Genomic DNA, 24,840 nt, shown 5'->3' on the forward strand with positions numbered 1-24,840 from the left:
TAGCAGACTACAAAGCCTTGACTAGCTTTTGTTTGAACAACATACTGATGAACAAGTTTCGGGTTATATTAAAAGATGGGACAGATACGCTGAGGGGCGAGTGCAACAACACAGGACGCATGAGCATCACTTTCAAATATGTGCACATCTGTGATGGATAATACCTGGCGAGATCTGTAATAGATTGTTAAATCTTTCCTGTGCCTTGATATTGAAACTCCAAAGAACCTTGAATTGAAGAAAAAAACATCAATTCCAGAAACAAACAGAACAGAAAATCTTTGTTTGGCATTACATGTGACCCAGAATATTTTCCCCTAAAAGGTCTCCTTTGAGTCATTTATCTGTTCATGTTCTGCAGTAGGAATTCAGTTGTCCATCTCGTGCTGGTGGCTTGTGAGATGTCACTCAAAATAGAAACCCCTCAATTTGGAAAAGAAGACGGTGGCTGTAATATTCACACTCATTCATGTTTTTGCACAGTCAAACACAATCCTTGAGTTAACAGTCTATGAAAAAAGATTAATAATCTTTCCCAATTTATCAGCTCAGCGAATGTCTGAAAACTGAATACTGACTACTGATGAGATTTGCAACCGGATGTTTTATCATAATTTATCCATATTACATCTCTTTGCTCTTTGTTACACTGGTGATACAGTGAGTCTCTTGTTTTCTTCATCTTTTTTGCAGTAACCCAGTCTGAGAGTAGAATAAAAATATTAACAACAAAGTTCAAACAGTAGACCTTTCCTGTTTTATTTTCTAGGATTTAAATTGCTTGCTGCTGTTTTTCCAGATGAGATACATGTTGTGAAATCCAGGGTAATGTTAATAGTGACATATTGGAATCCTGTGCCTTGAATTATCTGATATCAAAACAAAAACAAATGGCCTATACAGAGTTTTTCACTGGTGCCCGCAAGAGCAGGGACACATTTAAATAGGTACATTCAGTGTGGAGCCAAGTATTTTAGAGCTCCATATTACTTCTGCTTTACGACTATGGTGTACATTGTGTGTAGCTCATCCATGACAGTCTGTGTTATATTTCAATGTTATTAATACACACAGACACATTGTCCAAACTGCTTGTCCCATACAGGGCTGCGGGGAGCCGAAGCCTAACCCAGCAACACAGGGTAAAGGGGACACACCCAGGATGGGACACCAGTCCGTTGCAAGGCACCCCAAGCAGGACTCGAACCCCAGACCCACTGGAAAGAAGGACCTGGTCCAACCCACTGTGCTACCGCACCCCCCCATGTTATTAATAGTGTAATCCTTTTTCAATACAGCTAATTAATTGTTCTTTTCCATACAGTTTTTCTACCACATTTTCTTTTGTATTGATCTCTCTCTCTCTCTCTCTCTCTCTCTCTCTCTCTCTCTCTCTCTATATATATATATATATATATATATATACACACACACAGTGTGTGTGTGTGTGTATATATATATATATATATATACACACACAGTGTGTGTGTATATATACACACACAGTGTGTGTGTGTGTATGTGTGTATATATATATATATATATATATATATATATACACACACAGTGTGTGTGTGTGTGTATATATATACATATATATATATATGTATATATATATACACACACAGTGTGTGTGTGTGTGTGTGTGTATATATATATATATATATATATATATATATACACACACAGTGTGTGTGTGTGTGTATATATATACATATATATATATATGTATATATATATACACACACAGTGTGTGTGTGTGTGTATATATATACATATATATATATATATGTATATATATATACACATTGTCTGAAACCACTTGTCCCAAGTGGGGTCGCAGCAAACCAGAGCCTAACACAGGGCACAAGGCTGGAGGGGAGGGGACACACCCAGGACAGGACACCAGTCTGTCACAAAGCAGCCCAAGCAGGACTTGAACCTCAGACCCCTTGGAGAGCAGGACCCAGTCAAAACCACTGTGCCACCCCCACTCACCGTGTGTGTGTGTGTGTGTGTGTGTGTGTGTAAAAGATACCAATCCATATGGAATCCAGGATTTCACCACAAATTATTGTAACTTCATAGACCTCATTGACACAATGTTATCGCTTTGCACTATATAGATTAAAAAAACCCTGAAAGTATTCCGCTGGAAATCTGGCCCCCTCATGTCAAAATAAAGAGAAAAAAACACCTTACATGCTGCCACTGCATTTACAGATTGCAGGAATATTAATGTCTCCAGTATAGTGATCAATCTCCTGTGGCTGTTTTGATTCGAAGCCAGCGCTTCACCCGCTGTCTGAGGAGATAAATCACTTATTGTTGGAACAAAAGGGTCACCTCCAATCTCAATCTGCTTGACAGCTATTGGCACAGTCCACACGGCAAGACACAAGGGTGATAAGCATAATTATACTTGTAAAGAAGCAGGGTCAACAGTTATGCTTTTCATAATCATAGCAAGTTCTCCAGCTTTGCTGCATGATCCATTGAAATGTCTTTATGGTTGTGTAATTGGAATGGTGCCTTCTGTCCAAGAGGCAGCAAACAACTGCAGGGAAGAACGAGAAGTGAGCCTGTGAATTCTGACAGTCAGGACAACTACAGGTTGTAAATCTACACTGGATGCCAGCTGTCCTTTTATTGCAGTGCAGTTCAAAAGGGTAAACAAGGGTATGATGAACAGAAGCAAGCAGAGGAATGGTACATTCATACAGTTTGTCCAAAGTCTCTTGGCAATCCTTTCGTACATGATTCAGCCATCAAGGTCCCTTCAGCTCTTGGCCAGACTCAAAATGTTGTCACTTTCTGAAGTATCTGCACAGTATAATTTTGATCATTTAAACAATTTTGACAATTTATGAGATTAGAGGGTTCAAGCACAATAAAATTAAATTTCAGAGTTGACTCAGCACCAATATTCATGTATCAGTTGCTAGAAGAATTTGGTAGGAAACAAAATTAGAAATGACACTTTTGTGGCTGACTTTGATTGAACCCAATCCGATTTACACTCCAACAGTATAAATATGTTCTACAATGGTGTGTTTGTGTTTTAACTGAGTAACTTAATATCAGACATGAATTTCTAAGGCCAGTGTAACAATGTCTAAAACACTGACACATAGATTGATGACTGCCTAGAATAAGAGCATTGGGGAAATAGAGAAAATAAACAAATAAATGATAACGCACTGGAAACATTATTGTAAGTCTTTCTGGGAGGCTGGGTTTAAAAAATAAATACTTGATAGAAATGGACAGTGTAAGGTAAGTAATAAGGTTTTTTCCCTTGTGGACTGTCTGGTAACCATTAATCAGATCCAGATTTAGGGCTTTAGCTGCTCAGCAAACACCCGAGCAGTAAAATGGGGAAGTTCAGATGGTGCATTATTTCAGTTGCCTATGCAGGCTTCGGAGTCAGAGTCGCTTTGACCTGCAAAAAACACATCTGTTTTTTCCATTAAACACCATTTACTGTGTTTAACAACTTGTCTTCTGGTTGCTATCAATCCACTGTTTTCCCCTTGAACTGGTTTGTGTAATTCAGTGCATCTGGTCCATTTGGTGGAATCTGGATTTCTCCGGTAACTTGGTAGAATTTCAGATGTCCATTTTTGTCAGAAATCCGCAACATCTGAGGGATTTGAAAGAGGATTAAGAGTGCCTTTCCAGTCACTTGTTTTTCATTTTTCAGCAGCAGTAGATAAACATTGACATGTTGTGTCAAGTCACAGAGCTGAATGTACTAAGAAGGAAAACTCACAAATTATTGTGGAATGCAAAAGTTTTCACTAAAATAAAAATATAACGTGAACTTGAATGAATTTTTAAATTCCATTTTGTAACGTAACCTCTTGAAACATTTTTCTGTTCATTTTGCAGTAGGCCAGTTACACCCATATGCACAGATGTCACTTCATACACAACACAAGATACATTAGGGAAGTGTTTCTTTTTACGTGCCCAAGCATGGATTATGGATCTGAATGTTATTCCACAACGGATTGAATTGCCCTAATAAAAGGCAATTCAAATTTCTTTTGAAAGGAAATTTTTTAGAAATTAAAATGAAAAAGAGCTGCCTTGCTTAAAACCGAGTAAGCAAAAGTGACATTTGTGAAGGTGAAGATAGAGCTCCTGGAATGCAAGTAGTGAACTTTAACCTAAAATGTAAACCAAGGCTCTGTGTCCTTCCACGCAAGAGCTGCAAGGAACCAGTCCGTTTGTGGAATGGGTCTCGAAGGCCATATGTTTGCACTTCTCCATTCCACTCCACTCTGCTTACACAACCCTTTTATAAGCTATGTGATGGATGCTATGATGACATGGATGCTGGTTTGGAGGGTAAGCCAACAAGGCTTCAACATCCTGTTGAAGTGGGATGGCATGGGGGCACAGTAAGTAGCGCTGCTGTCTCACAGTGCCTGAGTGGTGCAAAAGAACATGGGTTTGATCCCCACTCCATCTGTGTGGAGTTTGCATGTTCTCCCTGTGTCTGCATGGGTTTCCTCCCACAGTCCAAAGACATGCTATTCAAGTTCAACTCTAGTGTGTGAGTGACAGAGAGAGTGTGTTCCACTGATGTATGGATGAGTGACCCATTGTAAGTAGTATATCTAACAGTGTAAGTCACCTTGGTGAATAAAGTGTGTCGGCTGATAACACTACATGGAGTTCATTGGAAGGTGCTTTAGAAAAAAGCGTATCCTAAATAAATGTAAGTGAAAATTCCTTGTAGTATTTGTTACTTTTGTTTCTATTTAATTGTGTTTTTGTCCCAATTCTAAAAAAATTAGTATTATTACTGGCACCGGTTAAATAACAGCACCTTTTGTGTTCAAAAGTTCATGCAACCTTTGGGGCAAAAGGGAAACTGTGGTTGTAATAATAAATAGATAAATATTTCAGAAAAAGCTTACTTTACCAACGTCATGTTTCCTATTTAAAGCATCCATTCACTTGAATTACAGGTTACCTGTCTAAAACGTACTGTATTATCACTGGTTTTCTTTCACTGGTACGTACACCTGTAAGTCTTTTTTGAAGGCCCCAAGAAAAGGCTTACAAAATGTGTATTACGTAGAGAAGCACTTTCAAAACAATAAAACCTTGCTTATTTGGGGGCTTTTGTTCAGTCCATGTACTGCAGTCACAGGGCCCCCTCACTTCATCATATGGGGTCTTTCACAGGGACACACAGCCCCTCGAAGGAAAACAACCAAGGAAGGAAGAAGGAAAACTGGCATGCTTCATCTTTGCCCTAAATTATTTGCATGGCCTTCTAAAATCACCAAAATCCATTCTGTATCTCACATGCCCACCCAGAGCCAGCAGGTATACACTGAATCAAGCTGTAACAAAAGTGCATTCATTTCCCTCTGGGATTAAAAGGTTTTGTTTGGTTTTGTTAACATTCATTCATTCATTAGTTTATCAATACTTACAGTATACACAATATTTCTAACAACTTATAACATTTGCACATCTTTCCTGTAGTCATACCATTCTATCCACTTTTGCAACTGTTTAGCTGAAAGACAAGAGACATGACCAAAGAGATCTGCAGTTTTCTGTGAAGATAATTGTTGTCTCATGCGAGCAAGTGGCTGAAGTTGCATTTGTATAAATTCAGCCGTTTTTTCTTACATTCATCGCATTCATTGCTTCACTAAAAGTACTACAGCAGCATAAAAGGATGACTGGAAATTATTAAAAATTATTAAAACCTGAATGTGGTATAACTTTCCTTAGAAGATCTTTTCATGGAAAGCATTACTGCGGAACTTGGATTTATGTGTAAAAACACGTGGAAAATCTAAGATTATTGTTGCAATCTTCCATTTGCCTTCAGATATTTGATAATGTAGAGGAAACAAAGCCAATAAAACTTGCATTTTGCACTGCAGATTCCCAGAGCAACTATACAGTTTTTCAAGGTATGCTGTACCTTATGGCTTTTTTGGGCATTTGTGCTGGGAGCTGCAGCAATTTGGCCATCTGGCTGTTAGCATCGGGAATTGTGCACAAACAAGCTAAATGGTTTGACAGAGGTGGGTGTGAAGGTCAGTGTCAAGGCCTTACCTCGACTGTGCAGCCAATGTAACTGGCTGCAGAAAACATGGCTGCTGTCCCATCATAAATGTTTTCAGTGTGATCCTTTACTGCTGAATGCCTTTCCTCCGTGTTCTTTGGAAAAAAAACATAGGTCAAGGCAAACTCATCTTGAAAACATCCATCTAATATCAACAACCACTTCTCCCAAGCAGGGTCAGTCGGAGCCTTGCCTGGCAACACAGGATGCAGGGCTGAGGGGACACACCCAGGATGGGACACCAGTTTGTTGCAAGGTACCCCAAACAGGGCTCAAACCCCAGACCTACCACACAGCAGGCACTGGCAGATCACACTGGTCCACCACACCCTCCCTAGCTTGAAAGCAGCTAAACCATATCTAGTCAGGAAGGTATAAAACCTTATAGCTTTTTGGAAAGGATCCATTGTCGAATGTGGATATTGCATTATCACTCTACTACTCAAAGTCCAACTTTCTCATTGCAATTACTGATACCATTTCAGTAGTTTATCAATACTTATACACAATATTTCTAACAACTTATAAAATTTGCCCATCTTTCCTGTGGTCAATTACTGTACATGAAATATTTACTTAAGCGTTACCCTGCAATGGATTAGCATCCCACCCAGGGTGTACGCCCCAGCCTAGCACCCAATGCCTCTGGGATAGGCTCCAGTACACCACCACCCTGCCCAGGACAAGCAGTTTTTTAAATTGGATGGATGGATTCACTTAAGAATGCACCAGCAGGACCTGTTTAAATGGCCTAGAGGCCCAAGCAAAACACCCACCCTCTACCACACACACACGTCTACATCCGCTTGTCCCAAACGGGGTCATGGCAAACCAGAGCCTAACCTGGCAACACATGGAGCAAGGCTAGAAGGGGAGGGGACACACCCTGGACGGGATGCCAGTCCGCCGCAAAGCACTCCAAGCAGGACTTGAACCGCAAACCCGCCCCTACCCTGTACTGTTACTTGAAATATTACAGTCCATGAGCATGGTTCTCTTCAGCGCTTAAATGAGCACCACCTGCATTGTGATGACTGTGGGACATTGGTCCTCAAGAGACACTGAGGTCCGACGGATTTATTACCATAACAATAATAAACAGCTCTGGACAGTCAGGTGGTCTAAATAGCAGAAGCTATGGCTGGAGCAAAGATTTCTTTTCTGAAGAAATCTGTCCTTTGCATCCTTCAGGCCTAAATTTTACACCATGTATCTGAGCATAGCATGGGTACGTGAAGCCCACCACACTATGCCCTTAGGAGAATGGTTTGCTGCACTCAGTTCCCCACCCCCACTCCCCTTTATCCCAACAAGCTACCTGTTAATTGACAAGGTACTGGCCAGAAGAGATGGATTCTCAAGTGTAGTGATGTCAGGCCTTTAAGGGGCTCCCCACAAAGAGTCCCTTAAATCATGGCATGAAACACCATGCAGCAGTGCTGGGGAACAAGAGGGAGAGCTGACATGTCATTTTTGAGTGTCATGTGACTTACTGTGGCTTTTTCAACTTTATTTTAACAATATAGATCTGGCATCAGAACAACCCAACAAAAGACATATACATGCCTTGTGCTAAAGATGTGGATGTGTGATGATTGTTGCTATTCAGCTTAATTCAGGACAAGTTCTGGCAACCACCAGTGACATACCAGAAAGTGCCATTTGCTTGAAAAAATAAATTAATAGCAAGCACATGCCTTTAAAATAATTTCAGAAACACTCACAAATTATAATGAATAAACGTGCACAGAAATATTTTTCCTCTTAGTTTACTGAAACAGTAGGGGCTATTATTACCAACTTATTACATTTATGTTATATAACTAGGGTGGTGTTTTGCCTAGTTTTGATTTAATGGAAAGTTCTCACTTTGCTACTTGGTTGATTTAGCCAATAATCAATTCTGAGGATTAATTATTATTTATCGTTATGGTTTGAATGAAAGTCAAACTATCATTTGTATTAAATGTCCTGTTAAACGGTTAATAAGTGTGTTGTACACTGAGTGGGATTTGCTACACTTTCAAAGCAGATCAGTGTTTTAATGTAGATGGCCTGTCCCTTGAAGAAATGAACTGATGGGCAAGCCTTGAGGATTGAGTCACTGACCATTGACTGGTGGTCACTACTGGTCAGTGTCCAAGCTGTCACTGTACTCACCAGGGCGAAGAACAAGCTGCATCTGATGTTGTTAGAAGGCTTCTTGTCATCAAAACACTTGGCCCACATTATGTATTGCCCATCATTTTCATGGACTGCTAGAATGTGACACTGCGCTGTGATCCCTTACTGCTGCTGATCTATATGAAACCTAATTCAAAAAAAAAAAAAAATAGGTTTCCTTCATTATCTCAGTATCAGTTCAATGTTTTTGCACGACTTTTCTAGGTTTTTCTTGTTCTAAATAATATCTTTTTATTTTAATGGTTAATGTGCCTGTTTGAATGCTTGAATTATTTAAAAGTGAGCCCTAAATCGTTCATATGCTACAATTACACACACACACACACACTTTCCAGAACATGGATACTATGGATTTACTTTACTTTAATTACTTTTAATTATAACTATAGATACATTTGTTTTATTTATGAATAAAAAGCCGAACGGGGGGATGTGGCAGTAAACGTGAGTGACTAGGAGACCGTAAATAGAGGTGAGAAGTACAGAATAGTTGGCTCATTTTCATGACTATTTCTACTACTGTGTTTTGACAGAAATTTTTCGGGCATTAGACGATCAGCGTGTTATAATAGTTATCAGTATGAAACGGAACCAGAGGTAATCACACACACACACACACACACACATTTTCAGAACCGCTTGTCCCATACAGGGTCACGGAGCCTACCCGGTAACACAGGGCGTAAGGCCAGAGGGGGAAGGGACACACCCAGGACGGGACGCAAGTCCACCGCAAGGCACCCCAAGCGGGATTTGAACCCCAGACCCACTGGAGAGCAGGACTGTAGTCCAACCCACTGCGCCACCGCACCCCTCCAGAGGTAATCGATACCTAAAAAACATGCACAGCACGCGCACGATTAAACACTGCTTGGTAACAACAGAATTTTATAAAGAAAATTCGCTGCGTGTCTAATGCTGCTCGTTTTCGGTCCATAAGACGATAAGAAATATGTCGCTCTGTACACTGAATGCAATAAATACGCGCTGTGGCTAAACATATGACGCAAAGACGCACAAGTAAACATTTAAGACGCAATGATACACAGGTAAACATTTATGTCGGAATGTTATTTACTACAGAAAGGTACACATGCCCGATGCACTCAGCTCTTTACTGTTGCTTTTCAGTAAAACGAGGCTCTCGAGTCTCGTCACCGTCGGAACAATTACTGTATTTTTGGTGTGAAACAGTATTTCGACAGACACAGACGCGCATCTTCCGTGAATTTACCTGTGCGGCAATACTGTACTTCAGGGGTAAATGAAGCTGCACGTTTAAACGGTATGTTTTCAGTAATGAAAATGTAACTCTCACTGAGTGTGAATTCCACGTGACTTCGCCGTGGCCTAAAAATAAAATACACGTGGATATCATCGCTGTCTTGGGGGTGGTGAAGGGTGAAGAACGGGCTCTGAACAATGGCCAGTGAGGGTCAACTTTGTTCCAGCTCGAATCAGAACCAAAAGAAAAGGCACGGTCTATATGACGCGTGGCACGTAATGACCAAATGAATCTCTGTGGGTCAGCAACGAATGACCCCATCGATTCCGCAAGAGGATTATCGATCTAGCCGCGCGCTGCTCACGTTCAAGTTCATTATTATCCCGGAACCGGAGAAGTAAATGCGATCATGGAAGAGAGCAGCATAAGGAACACGGTTAAATTCTGGGGGCACAGAAGCGCTGTCCCTGCGGGACATTACGGCCGTTTTTGGATGGCCAGGCAGCATACAGTCACATTTTCATCTACTTTTACTGTACTTACATTATGGAATTTACCACACAGTCCGTGTTCACTTAGAGCAGTGCTCATGTTACACTTCACTTTTTACTCACACTAACCCTGCTCTTTCTGGCTGGAAACACAAATGCTTTAGTGTAAGTCTTACTGTGTTCATTATTGTGTGGAAAAAAACTTGATGCAAAACCTGAACACACACACACATGCTGCGGCCAGTCTGAGTCTCAGCGAATGAACTTAACCGTTTCATACCTTCATCTCTTCATGCGTCGCTCTCGCTACATTTACAGCTCCTTGGATTTCAGTGTACTGTACTTTAAAATTATTTACACTTATTTCAAACGGAATACAGGTTATCATCCACTCCAGGGTCTTTGATTTACTAAACTATACAAGAATGTCACGTGTGTCTTGGCCGTTAAACTCCCTAGCTGCAACATAACGCCACTACTTAATTATAATAAAAAAGCCCTACGTTTATTTATAACTTGGAGAGGAGAAACACACGTCTAGGGGAAGACGTGCGCGGCACTACTGAATTTTTTCATACCTTGAAGGCGGCAAAAATCGCGAACGTGTCATTTATTTCCTGACGCGATTACTGATAGATTTATACGCTTTGTAAGACGAGGTGAAACTCGGATTGTGAAGTGGGCTCACGGACGGATCGCACAGTGTGAGTATAAACAGGGCTTCATACGCAAAAAACCATTCGGCATCACGTGAAGAAACGTTGTCAGGAGCCGGTGTTTCAATTCTAGGTTTATGAACCGTGTGTTCAATTTCTCAACAATAATCGCAGTCTTGCCAAAACTTTGACACGTCAATGACGTTGTTTTACGTATCAAAAGCGCCCATTTTATTAGTTATCGTCATTATTAAATAGTTTGTGACATATTTCCCATATTTTATGTCCGCTACACGTGTCCCTTTGTGACAACGCATTTATTTAATAAAAAACAATACAATTCACGAGCGTCAACGACTTTCAATGCCTATTTTCCGACAAAAACCTAATTTTGCAACCCGCAAAACAAGTCCTTCCATCGCAATCCGCACGTCTAATGAACTGGATGTACTGTAGACCCTGCTGTGGAAATTCACATACATTGCTAATAATAATGACATAAATCTGACCCGTGTGATCCATTACTTGCATATTTAAAATTACATGATACAGCGCTATATGTGAGGAACCCGAAAGTGTAAAGTGACTTGTAATATATTTAAAATCAAGGAATACTGGCAGCGATTTCAGTTAAAATTGAAGACCTTAATAAAGAAAAAGAAAAGCAATTAAATGTGCATTATTGCCACAATATTAATAACCACTTATTAATGTGAAAACGCCATGTAAAGCACAAGAATATATTGCGGTACAGTTTGAGGATGTACTGTTTTTCCGTACATCAGATTAACATGATATAGTAATAGAATATTACATTACAGCACATTAGAACCGCTTACCTGTTCTCAAAATTTCCAATGTAGATTTTTTTAATCCCCAGTTAAGTTTATTTTATTATTTTGATCGTACATTGCGGGGTACTAATCTTTTAGTGCAATAGGCAATTAATAGATTTAAAAAAAAAAAAAAAAACTTTCCTCTTACTCAGAAAATATTTTTATTAAGCTGGACACAATTTAAACATGCAAGGACGAGCGCACTTCCAGTAATGCAATTATGCATTTCTTTCCTCGTTTTAAGGGTTTGCTGTTTGTTGACACATTTTAAATAATTTCAATACATTTTATTTTGCGCTTTGGCCGATACTCTACGCATTTCACACGGCCAACGTTTCTAAACACTGGCGGGGCGCCGATTGCCGTGTTTTAATCACTTAAACGGGTGCAGTAAACAACTGATCAGTTCGGCCATAAATGCTTTAAAACGCAAAGAATCTTCTTGGGTTCAGATTGAGGGAAATGGGTTTGTAACCATTCCAACATACCAGTCGGCGAATTCAATGTTTCATTATTTCTTTAGACAACAGGCTTAAAATAATACATCTATGGAACATCAGCTATATATATATATAAATCTGAAATAAAAAACCAGTCCCAAAATGTGAGGACAAAAAGAAAAGAGTAGAAAACTGGGTTTTCCCTCATTACATCTAATCGCCACCCCAAAAACATGGGTGCAGATATTTTATTATTTAAAAAAAAAAAAAAAAAAAAAAAAAAAAACATATGGTCATGTAACATATTACGCAGAGGAGAGCAGAATACAAAATATGTGCAATTCAAGTGTTGTACATCGACAGGCGACTAGTAACGAATGCACCTTTAGTGTTGTTTCCCCAAAAAAAAAATAATTTCACCGTAATAACCAATCCAAACAGTCCGTCTCGGGCGCTTGAAAACACGCGTTTTTCAAAGCGTCTGTAATAATTATGAAAAAAAACATACGTGTTGTATCAAATTTATTAGCAGTAAGACCACATTTCATACATACCCATTTCACACCTTTTCATTTAGGGAACGATAACACGAAATTTGCGTGGCTCAAGAAACGGCAGCAGACAGTCGCGTCCACACGCGCCGGGCGTCCGAATGCTCCTGTGGGAAGGAAGTCAAGTCGTCTGGTCACTGCCGACATTTTATTCGAAGCAAATCAAATACATCTGTCCCTTGCAAGGTTAGAAAAGCGGGCGAATGAAACGGTGTCGAGAGGCCAGAGTGTCGCCGATTGCCTCTCCGTCGGCTGTTCCCGGGTTCAGGCAGCCATGTTGTCCGCTGCCGCATTCATTCCTTCCTCCGTTCTCTCCTTCCCCCCTTCCTCCCAGAGCGCCACCCTCCCCCAGTCCTCACATCCGTCGGCCCCTTTCTTCCCGCTCGTTCTTCGGCCGAACTGGGAGCAATCCAGTGTCCTCCAAAAAAGTTGCACTCCTTTCACTTTGGAAAGCGAGGACGAGAAGGGGAAGGAGGGGGCAGAAACGGCATTCGGCTGAAGTTCAAACCAAACGAGTACCCCCTTTGCTGTAACATTCATATATTGCCCTTTTTTCCTCTCCACTCGTTACTATTTTTGTCTTTTTCTCCCTTTGCTTGAACAGGAGGGGAGGGGAAGGGAGGAGAGGAGCGGGAAAGGGTGACTTGAAACCGTCACGTCAGGACCCGAAATGGGCAGTTTGAAACCGCTCGTAAAATGTTTTTTAAATCAACTATTTTTCGTTACACCGAAATATTGCGCGGAGACTTCAAAACATATGCATAGATCGTAAACATGCTCAACGCGCACTGCAAATCACAAATAAAATACTGCCATTCCAAAGTGTTATTTTTATTATTTATTTATTTAACTTTAGTGGCAACGTTTGGACCCGTCCGAGTCCCCCTCAGTCGCTGTGCTGAAGAACACTTGCGTTTCTCTGTGAACTACTCTCCTTAATAACTCAAAATGTGTGATTTATTTTTATGTTAAAACCTTGCACATTGTCGCGACATTTAATAATAGATTTGTTCATACCGTAAGGTTAATTTTCTTATGGGAATTTAGCTTTCGAGAAAAATACTCATTTTATTGGGGAAAAGTATTACGCGCGTGCAAGGATGTGTCATTTAAAGCAAATATTATTTCGTAATTTGCTATTAAAAAATAAACAGCCTATTAATACGGTTACAGCTTACCGAAACTTAAGTATTAAAACTTAACCGAGTGCTTTTAACGTTTCATGCATTTAAAAGCTTGATCACAAACTTTGTATTAACTGATATTTTTATACATATATAATTACAGTAATATTTAATAATAAATATATGTGTGTGTAAAAGTCTCTGCGCGTGCTTTTAGAAACGTCTCTGGTTGATAACCATGTACAGAAGGTCTCACTTTTCTAAATGGAACTACGCACAGTCCTGGTCGTTTCCAAGTCTATCGCCGAAACATCACGACGTCCAGGACACTGCAGTCAGAAGACAGGTAAGATTAAATTAATCACGATCTCAGAACAGTAGACGATAATTTGCACATAATTCGTTCAAATAATTTGACAAATGTCGGTATGTAAAACAAAATACCGTCCACATACTGTACTGTAAAACATGGGCAGTTTGTGTTCTGACCTGCTTAAGGGAGAACTGGACAGAGTTATGTCCTTTACTAGTGCCGCCCGTCTTCCTCTGTTTTGATCTGTAAAGCTTGAATAAGAGCCGCCTTGAAACTGTCTGCCTAAAAATTTCTCACTGCTTGTTTTGCTCGCCCTGTCTGCAAGGAAGGGCGCCTTGAAACAGCACAGCCTCCTCGCTCCATAATTAGTTTTATATGGCTGGCGAGAAGCCAATGTGTTTACACTGACGTGATGGACAACGGAAGCAGCCAATCGTAGCCCGAGCTGCAGAATCCGTGTGGTTGGATTGAAAGGGGCGGAGCTTGTAAAACAATGCTTGTTTCATAGTCGAACAGTTTACCGCGGTCTGCTGAGAGATACTTGCAAAGGGTCTTTTTTTTTGCCCCCGTGCTAAGGTACAGCTTCTGATCGGATGGTCGATAAATGGGGTTTCTGACATCTTTTTGTGGACCTCTGGATTTAAGATATTTTTTTTTTCCCCAAGAAGTGTAACACCATTTCAAGGAGGAATTCGCTGTTGAAATATGGTAAAAACGTCGATGCGCGAACGAAAGGCACGGAATACTCATACGTAGCAGTCGAGTTCAAAGTACCTTTGAAAAGGCGGGCAAATGTTTACTAAATGGAGTGTAAATGTGATAAAGTAGCTCTCACAATGCGAGCAGCATCATCATGTGGCACAGGCTCCGAGGAAGCGGCCTTGTGAAGATGGGACGTCTCTTTTGAACAAGTTGTCGAGGTACTTTAGTTAGGTAAGTAACGAAGTTTCATCCAAGTCGTATCCAGCGTAGTGTGTGGCCCGGGCAGGAACAGCGGGTTCGAGTCCACTTAAGTTTCATCACATCCCTCTCTTTACAATATTTATACATGTCATATGTTTAGAAGCACTTTCAGCCAAACATTTAACGTTTCGCAGCAAAAAGTGCGCTACTTACTGAGTTTAATATTTTTTTAAATATCTAACTTTGGGATGGCAAGTATGTTGCGATAGGTGACAAAGCGAGAGGATAATAAATAATTTATCATCAGTACTGTAGAAATCATACAGACTTGTGTAGATACAAGGACACAAACAGCAGTGTGTGGCGTACTGTGGCACCATTACATGCCTTTAGGGTACCTCACTTTACTTGTATGTTGTTGCGTGTACGGCTGTTATTGTAGAAAAATACAACACATCCAGGGGCGAAATAAAAACAGCTTGTTTTGAGAAATGTAACGTGTTGATGCGTTTGCGAAAATCGTTGTTGGGACTATCCAGCCAATTTAATAAACATCTATTTAGACACGTAAAAATGTGTAATAAATATGCGGTTAAGAAGGTAAACACTGCTTCGTTGTGCTCACCTTGGAATTGGAGAGCATCATGTAAAAAAGCTGCTCGGATACAAAATAAAAAGGTGCCTTAGGATCATGAAATATGTGTTTTTATATGCTGTTAGCCTCGACCGCATATACTTCAGTAAGAGAAACACGACGCTCTAACGTGTTAATGTCAGTTTATACATGTTTAGCGTTGGAAAGCAGAGGCTACACATCCGATCGGCCCATACGCATACCCTTTGAAAACTGTGTGTAAGAATGTTTCCTCGATCCCAGCTGTGTGTGTGTGTCTTTGGAGATAACTGCGCGCCCCTCGCTCGGCGACACAGTACTCTTTAGTCGCACTTCGTTTTAGTGCGATGTTTGCAGTACGTTCAGAAAAAAATTCACTTTTTTTAAAAAACTTGCAAGACTTTCTAAGACAAGTTGGCATATATCTTTTTTTTTGTTTGTTTTCTTCTTAACACAGCGGTGACGACGGGCTTGGTTCTGTTTTGTCTATGTTAGGAGCACTTTTTATGGTTTCTTCCTTTTCAGGTGCGCAGAATGTCGGAGAGAGACGACGAATTGCCGGGATATTTATGGACTGTTTAACAGCCTGGATGTCGGGAATTTCTGATCGCCTTTTTTCATCAACTTAAGCTGTTTTGGATAATGGATGGCCGAGATTTCGGACCCCCCCGATCAATCCACGAAGCTCCTTCGTTGCTCTCCGGGCTGGCGATGGAGACGCACCGACTTGCAGCCGGCAGAATCGCTCAGACCCCCGGTCACTTGGGCGCGGGACACGCGGTCAACCTCTACGCTGGGAAATACTTACCGACGGCCATTAACCTCCATTCTCAGCACGGTAAATCGCTTCCTTTATATATCTTTAGCTCTTTGCACATGGCGACTGCGTTCCGCTGTCGCGAGAGACGAACGTGTATGGAGGAAAGAGGTGCGGGAAAGAGTGCGGCGGAATTGCTCAGAAGGACAAGGACACTCGGCTGATTTACCGTCGTGTTTGAGCAGCAGTTTTAGTCGAGCTGCGTCATTCGTGGCCGAAACGGGTTTGCAAAATTGCTTCAGCGGCACAGGAGCCACAGACGAAGGAAGGAAGGAAGGAGGAGCGCGCGCTGTGGCACATTTCCCTTATTTTCCCCAATACTCACAAGTTTCAGCTAGCGTTTAGCACACAAAACACGCCGCACAGTAGCTAAACACGTGCTGTGTCGCGTTCGCTTGTCCCAAACGTTTACGAAAAATGGTGTCCCGTGTGTGTGTTACTAGTGAAGCGAGTGAGTCCACCTGGTCCACATTTTTCTCTTACGTACGATTCCGACCGTGGACAAAACGAGTTAAAATGTGCTCAAGTTCAACATGTCGATATCGCAGTTCATACGGAGACGTTTGTTTTCGTTGCTGTGTGTGTCCACTTTGAAACTCGCTAACGCGAGCGAACGACGGGGGAAATGGCATTTTACGCTGAGATCAAATGTTTGAAGTTTGTGCCCAACGGTAACCCTTCATATATTAAAACACGCACAGTTCGCGCACGAGTGAATCACGAACCGAGTGTAAAGAAGTGTGTTTCTTCAAAAGGCGCCCGAGTTTCTCGAAGAGGCTGAACAATAAATTCGAATATATGTCATGACGATAACACGGGAGACGTTTTCCAAGCATGGAAGCTCAAAAAGCTCCGTGGGGGCAGTCGTTTTCGCCGTTTCAGGGTAAAAATGAAATGTTTCCACTCAGTGCGCTCGGTGCCGAATGTCTCACTCTTACTGCTGCTGCTTCACGAGCTTCTCACCTCTTAGCAGCTCCTTTTTTTTTTTTTTTTTACCTTTAATGTTCCTTCTCTTCGGCTCGCCGCGAAGCCTCGTCGCTCGTGTTTCCCTTCAGCGCTACTCCAAACTCGGCTATCCGGATTCGTGTTCGGCTTCGGGGCTCCGGGCTCCGCGGCTCGGCTTGTGCACAGCCAGGCAAGCCCGAGGTGGGGCGGCCTGGGCTCGGGCTTCGGGGCTCCTCCGCGGGGATGGAGCCTAATCTCGGCACCGCCGTTTCAAAGTTTGAGAGCGCTGAAGGTACTCGGTGCTTATGTTTCGTGTTTGTGTCCAGAGTGTCGTAGAGGCCGCTTTCCGCAGGGCTCAAGGAGTTCGCGTGCCTGTTATTAATTAAAAAAGGAGGGTGGGCGAGTTGGTAAAATGGCTTTGGAAGGTGCCTAAGCTGACCAGCCCGCGGCCTGCCTTCCTAGTGTCTATCGTCAGTCACTGACCCACATGGGCCGCTCGTCACTTGCTAACGGTCGATCCGTGCGGAAAATACAGCCGAATCGGCCCGACTCATATCTTCAGCTTAATGATTAATTTGTATTTGCCCCGTTGTTGTTTTTCGCTGATAACCACAGAATGGTATGTTTATCTCAGCACCCCCTTAAATACATGTCGGTGCCTCAGGTATTTCCCGAGGAGGTGTATGTGTGCGCGTGCGTGCGTGCTCGTCTAGGTGTCCGAATGGCTCCTTCACCAATAAAATGTGTAAACAAAAAAAAAAAATTCAAACTCAGCACTGAATGTCTTGCAAGGTACCTTGCAAGTACTCATGCTGCATTTTTTTCGTAGCTGGTTTTACTCCCTTCTACACCCTCCCCCAGAGCAAATCAGTTGGGTTTTTTTTTTTTTTTTTGGGGGGGGTTTACCCGAGAAGGTGGGCTGGTTTCAGTAAAGGAGTCGATCAGAACCTCGGGATGAACCCCATAGCCCTGGCGTCAGCCCCATGTTGCCTGTATGTGGAGATGCATTTAACCACAGCACACCTGTGTCCCAAGTTCGCACTTACACTGGCACTGCTTACAGGATATTACTGGCATGCTTTCAGCGCCTCTTCAAGGTGTGTGCTATTCTGGAAAGATCTATTTATAGCCCGTGAGCAGAGACATCTCAGAGGATTTCAGGGTTTAAAGTAGTGCTGAAGTGAAGTACACAGTTCATATTCTGCACACATGCAGCCGTTTGCAGCCGGTGGCCCATTTGCCTTCAGTGTGTTGTTCTGGTAAATGGGGAGTATGTCATTTCTGGTCAAGCCGGAAAATCAGGAAGAGTGATTGTTGCACAAGCCACCCGATTATTTCTCTTCTGCAGCTTTGTGTTGCACTCAGGCAGTGCTCCTGAAATATACCTTGTCCCAGCTGCTTGACAGAGATTTCTCGGTGCGAGCGGGTGCGTTCTGGGCATTGTCGTCTTTTCCGCTCATGTTTACATTACATTGGTGGGCTGAGAGCTGTCAAAAGAAGTGACATCAGGCTACTACACTGTCCACAATACCAAATGTGTCTAAAAATACATGCGGTTAATAGCCCTAAGTGAGTTTAAATGACTTGAAATTAACTGGGGAAAGTTCAAGCTTGTCTATTTTTTCATATACATTATAATAAATGTTATCTAAATAGTAATAGATCTGTAGCTTTATGCTATAAATGACTGTGACTTTGATCATTTTTGCAGAGGAAAATAATAGCAACAAGATCTTATTGACTGTAGGAAGGCTTGAGCAGGACGGTGATGCCATCCTTGTTAGTCCAGCGCTCGCATGACGGTGGCCCTCGGACCTGTGCCGGAATTCGGTGTGGATCTGACTGGATGAAAAGGAGGCGGTGTCATGCCGCTTCTCGAGCTGTGGACAAAGGGACTCGAGTACCTTGACACGCTGCTTTCTGTAGAGGCAGAAACATTCTACCTTAGTACCTTCTTTTTGGACATTTAGTTTTTGAAGCCCCCTTATTGAAATTCTATTTAAACCCTTGGTTCAGAGTCCCCTTTCGGTCTGAGGAGAATGAGTGCAGGGGTGGTCATGTAGCCTACCTGGGAACATCTGTTGGAGGCCCCTTGCTTGTGCGGAATGTTCCTGAGTGTTTGAAAGGCAGAGCCCAGGGAAAGTTCCCCTTTTCTGGAAGTGAAGGGTGGAGAGGATGAGAAGAGTTATACTGGGAAGGGATAAATCCCATTTTGAGTCAGCCCCTTTAGAGACATGTAAGAGGGCGAGAAGTGTGGAGCAGAAAAGTTCAGCTATGCCCCACATCTATGCTGTATTGCAGGGAAGGAGGCTTTACTGATAAGGTGCAGAAATGTGCTCATGAAGGAATGTAAATGCGGGCAAAGCACAGCCATCCTACTTTCCAGAGTCCTCTTAGCCAGCTTGCTGTTCCCCTATATGAGTAACACTTCCGACCAGTAGAGTTACATACAACAAACTGGTTTATAAGCCAAAAGCTGTGATGATGAAAGTGGTCTTATTGTGATTTGCCTGCTCAATACAGTGTTCAGAATTATTTTAAAAACACACTTGTGCTCATGAACTGCAACTTGTGTATAACTTTGTGTGACCTCAAGGTCTAATGTGAGCAGTGTTTAATTTTTTTTTTTTTTTTTAAGAGTACAGCAGTAAGAAATAAGACCCTTTTTTCCTCAATATGTTTTGTCAATTCGTCCAGCACTATTTGATCTTCTGTTCTGCTTTCTCATCCGATAGCGGAGATGACAAATTGCAGCTGCTGTGTTCAGGCTACATCCCAGAACCACTTTTGCATTGTTCTTGTCCTCGTTAGCTCTGACAACACATTCTCTCCTATTCTGTCTTAGGTAGCTTGTGTACACTTGTGGTTCCAGGGGCCTAACAGCATTGAGCCTTTTTTTCATGTTGTACAGGTTCTTTGAAGCTTGTTTACATTTCATCCTCTGTGCATGTATTTACCCATATTTACGCCCTTCTCCTGTGTACTTATTTCCACACATCTGTGAGGGATTGTGGTCAGTATTTGCTCGAATGCCTGGCTGAAAGTGAACTGATGTGGCACTTCATTCTGGGTGACATTTCTTGTGATTTATTTTCCTCTGCAGTTATTAGAGCTGCACCTTGTTGCTCTTCTCTGATTTAGGCCTTTTTCTGCACATTTATATTCCTGTCATTCACATTTTTATAGTATGTGCATTTACGGTATCTGTACCCAGGGGGTTCAGGGCCTGTTGCTGTTTTGAAAAAATGTGGCGGGGGGAGATGAGAACCTTCTTGTTCTTAATTTTTTTCCCCATTTTTTTTTTTTCCCCAAGAACCGTCATGTAAGATTATTCCTAATAATGAGGGAAAAAATGCTCATCTTGTGCCAACAATGTGTCTCAGGCGGCAGTCTTGTTCAGCAAGCCTACATGTTGTTTTAAAGCACCCTGTCAGTTTAGTTTAAAGCTTTTGCTTGTCTTGGTTTGATGCCGTTTTCAGCTGGTGACGGTACACAAATATGTGGCACGCAACTTGCTGTGACATTATCCATCATTTCCTTTAAGACTAAAGGATAGTTTTTTTTTTTTTTTTCTTCTTCAAATTTAGAAAGTTGCTTCTCAGTCCCCTCTTTGTGAGGTGTGTGATTTTGAAATGTGGTTCTCGTAGTTTGTGCATGTGCTGCTGCGCAAGTGTGAAGCCCCTGTGCTACTCAGCTTCTCGCATCATGACATTTTGATTGTGAGAGGACCTAACCCATGTCACTGTCGTCCCTGCACACAGCTAGTCTAGCTGGGTGACATGCAGTGTGTGGCAGGGCTCTGGTGTGGCTGTCATACTGCTGCTGTCGCTCGGAGAGGACAACTTGCTCCTGTTGCCCGCGCTTCTTAATGAGGGAGAGTTGCTGTGGCCCAAAGCCCCCTTGCTGGGCACCAGTTACCTGCAGATACTGTACATCCTTGTTTCTGGACTTGCTCACTTTCTTTGAAAAAGTCCAGTCTTGCCATTAACTATCACTCATTACTTGTAATGGATTAATTCCTCCACCCCCTCTGAAGCAAACTATAGCAAGAACATGCATGTTTGCTTTGCTTGTAATTGTTTCAGCTCTGATTTTGAGGTAGGTGAATAAATACGGACATACCGCGGTACACCATGTACAACAAATTTTCTCTTTTCCTTCATGAGTGCAAGTGCTTGCTCCCCCTGGCTCAAGTTAAAGTGTCTGCGGTGCAAGGGAAAGCTGGTCGTCCTCAGCGCTGTTGAAGAGTGCGGCGATGAGAGCGACTCCACTATATTGCTGCATTTGGTGCCTGCTGGAGGGAAACAGGCCAAGTAGAGCGCTTATTTGTTTAGTCAAGAGTGTGCTGGGGCACGGATGTGGGCCTCGGGAGGGGTAGATGGGGGATGCCTATTGTGCCCGGGACCAGCTCCTGCTTCATTTTTATCGCTCGCAACATGAAAGCGCCATGTTATTTGAGCCTCGAGGATGGGGGGGGCAGTGGGCGGCATCCCCGCTGCTTTAAATCAGAAAGCATTAATTTATATGGGTTTTATTTATTGCAGTAAGAAGCATTTGAATGTGATCTATGCACCTCTGTAGGCCTTGTGAATGTGGCTGTGGGAGAGAGGAAGAAGGGATGCGATTTTTGGCATTGCTTTGGCATTAGGTGGGCACAGGTTGGGTAAATTGGGCAAACGGTGGCACAGCGAGTAGCCCTGCTGCCTCACAGCGCCTGGGTGGTGCAAGAAGATGTGGGTTCGATCTGCGCTGAGTCTGTGTGGAGTTTGCATGTTCTCCTCGTGTCTGTGTGGGTTTTCTCCGGGTAATCTGGTTTCTTCCCACAGTCCAAAGACATGCTGTTCAGGTTCACCCATAGTGTGTGAGTGACAGAGAGAGTGTGTTCCACTGATCTATATTGTAAGTAGTGTATCTAGCAGTGTAAGTCACCTTCGTGAATAAGGTGAGTGGGCTGATAGCACTACATACAGTTCATTGGAAGTCGCTTTGGAGAGAAGTGTCTGATAAATAAGTACATGTAAATGGCATCCATGGCATGAGTACAAATTGCCATTCCAGGCCTCAGATGCACTTTTTTCAGGTACAATGCATTGAGTGTTTTCTTCAGGACATTGCCTGTTAATGTGAAGTGAACTTATTTCTCGTTGAAAGCCCCATGTTTTCACCATGCCTGTTTAATGGTGCGGTACACAAAGCAGTACCTCCATCCAGGTAAATTCTTTTTCTTTGGCTGAGACGATTTTAAAAGGCTTGTGTTCTGAAGGGGGTAAGAAAGGGTTGAACAACGCAGAACGACACACAGTCTTGTTCTAAATGTGGAAACGGAAAGGTTCACTCTTTCCTTCGGTATGCCTCTGTTTAAAGCAGCAAAGTGGCCCGTTGAGCAATGTCCCTTAGCGTGACAGCGTTTCACTTTGGATGGACAAAGCTGAGGGAACCAGATGGAGATGTCCCTTTTACTGCAGGCCAGTGCAGCCAATGGACATCATTGCTGGGCTCCAGTGGACAGACACTATTCCCTTGCTGCACACCCTCTTTTTTTTTTTTTTAATAAGAGCATTTTTACCACTTATAGTTTTGCTGACTTTCCAAAATGCACTAAGAACCGGAGCTCATAGCTGCTAGGGAATGAACGTATTGCTGTGGCCAGTTCCAGCACACACTGCTGTCCGGAAAACCTGCGTGACGACATTTCCAAAGCGTGCACGTTGAGCGATGACAATGACGTGATGAGGCTCTGAGGAGTTCTCCTACAAATCTCCTTTCCCCTAATTTCCCCACCCCTCCCCCACCCTACTGTACTCAACCTCAATCCATTATTGATGAGGCATTTAAAGGGTTCGGTATATTATGACTCTCTTTCTTCTGCACCTTCTCCTTCCTTCTGTGTCTGATAGAGTGAGGGTGGAATGTGCCATTGTTAACATAAATAAGATGAGCAAAAAGGTCCACAAGTCTGGATGAGGGTCCCCCGAACTCTACTCCTGTCTGGGTCCACAATGAAACCTTGACTGATCACCGTGGTCAAAGATGGTTTTTCTTCAGTAATTGCTGTGTGTCATTGGATTATTCTCTCCTTCCGCTTAATACTTTATTGTGGAAAGACTGTAACATAGTATTTCTGCTTGAGGGTTGATTGTTGAAGCTCGTTTAGAACAAGAGTGTAAATGTTCTGTAAGATGCAATAAACTGTTTGTTCTGCCAACAGAACCGTGCTCTGCCATATTCTTGTTTTCACGCCAACGCAAAAATAACTTAGTATGTAGTGATTATTTTTATTTTCAGCTGCATCTGTCATCAGCCTTTTGGTATCATTGTTCCCTTTGCCTTTCATTTGCCTCTTTGTTTAAGATTGTGAATAAAAACATAAATTATGCCTGACAGGGAGGCTGAGCTGTGAAATCCCAGGGGGAGTTTGGTGTCCTCCACACAAGCAGTGTGGTTCTCTAAATAGCACTGTACCGTGTCCTCCAGTGTAGTGTGTCAACCTGGGAATGAGTAAAGGTCTACTGAGTGATGGAAGTTGTCTGTGGCTCTCTAAATGCTTTCCAAGTGCACCTTCTTCACGCTCCGTTTTGTTACTTTTTCACAGGACCATGCTGCCAGAGGAGCTGTAACGTAAAGGCCTTGCATTGCAGATACTGACTGAACACAAACTCACACTTGCTGCAGAGTTCAGCTTTCAGACATTTGCTACTTGACCAATGTTGGTGTACCAGAGTTGTGACAAGAACTCTGGAAGGTTTTTTCAAATCTGCCTTGAGGAGCTTGGTGACATTAGGACTGGGGGGGCTTGATTCAGCATCTCAGCATCCCTTCTCTTTGTAGTTAAAGAAATTGCTTCTTAAAATTAGCTGTGCACAAGTGTGTGTATGTGTCTCCTGATGGTGATGGACAAGAAAGGTGAGGAGGAGCCTTTTGCAATGTACTAGTGTTCTTGAATTGTTCAAACTCTTTCAAAGCGGTCACATGGATCTGTCTGGAGATGATGTGGCTTTGGACATCCGTGATATCAGTGGTCACCGAAACAGCTACCTGCAGTTTTGTGTTTTGTAAGATTTAATTCCAATGGTTTTTTTTTTTTTTTAAATGTCTGATGCCATCATTAAGCGGAGTTAATATTTGGTAAATGCCTTTGCTTTGTAAGGCCATTTTTAAGTGCATCACAGGAATTTGTGCCTCTACTTTCAGGAGTGCTTTGTTAGAGAACCCAGCTTCTAAAAATGAATTCGGCACTCTGCAATGATGACAATCCCTGTTGACCTCACAGCTGCTGAGGAACTCCTTGCCACAGCTACAGCAATCATTGCAGTCTTTGCTCTCCTGCTTATCGAAGGCTACGGCAGTGTTCTTCCACCCATGACTCTAAGAACCGAAGACACAGCACATGGGCTCGGGGACACAAAATGCCACGCTTGCGCACCCCCCCCCTGCTTTGGAGGGTTACGGTTATGTTTTGACCCAGGTTATCCAGCTGGCATTGCTGCCCCTCCCCCATGCACATGGGCACACAGCGCAGTAGCAGCCCTTGAGTGTGTTACTGTCAGGGATGCTAATGCACTTTGCTGCATATGGTGGGGACGCAAAAGTCGAAATGAACAGTATGATGTTTGTTATGACTGATTTTATCCTCCCGCTCTTT

General features: G+C 42.5%; 1 protein-coding gene and 1 long non-coding RNA gene across 6 annotated transcripts in view; one reads left to right on the forward strand and one right to left on the reverse strand.

Annotated features, from left to right (window-relative positions):
• Positions 1-2,576: 2,576 nt before the first annotated feature.
• Positions 2,577-14,353, reverse strand: LOC108922543 (uncharacterized). 3 transcript variants are annotated; one of them, XR_003797580.1, is made up of 7 exons: positions 14,097-14,353; positions 13,886-13,936; positions 12,487-12,590; positions 8,261-8,411; positions 7,419-7,539; positions 6,091-6,195; positions 2,577-3,643 (listed from the first exon to the last, which is right to left on the reverse strand). It is a non-coding gene; the product is annotated as an uncharacterized LOC108922543 (long non-coding RNA). The 3 variants fall into 3 exon arrangements; XR_001965145.1 differs by lacking the exons at positions 13,886-13,936; positions 14,097-14,353 and having other exon boundaries at positions 12,487-13,655; XR_001965146.1 differs by lacking the exons at positions 8,261-8,411; positions 13,886-13,936; positions 14,097-14,353 and having other exon boundaries at positions 12,487-13,655.
• A 76-nt stretch (positions 14,354-14,429) lies between these two features.
• The window catches only part of tnrc18 (trinucleotide repeat containing 18), a 62,192-nt gene continuing 51,781 nt past the window's right edge, over positions 14,430-24,840 (forward strand). For 2 of the 3 annotated variants that reach the window (XM_018732732.2, XM_018732733.2), the window contains exons 1-2: positions 14,430-14,853; positions 15,962-16,274. In XM_018732732.2, coding sequence (XP_018588248.2) covers positions 16,079-16,274 — 196 coding nt within the window. In that variant the 5' untranslated portion in view covers positions 14,430-14,853; positions 15,962-16,078. The remainder of the gene's footprint in view (positions 14,854-15,961; positions 16,275-24,840) is intronic. The other variant, XM_018732734.2, reaches the window with a different exon arrangement.

Source organism: Scleropages formosus, chromosome 3, assembly GCF_900964775.1.
Source record: "Scleropages formosus chromosome 3, fSclFor1.1, whole genome shotgun sequence".
In the NCBI taxonomy this organism is placed as follows: domain Eukaryota; kingdom Metazoa; phylum Chordata; class Actinopteri; order Osteoglossiformes; family Osteoglossidae; genus Scleropages; species Scleropages formosus.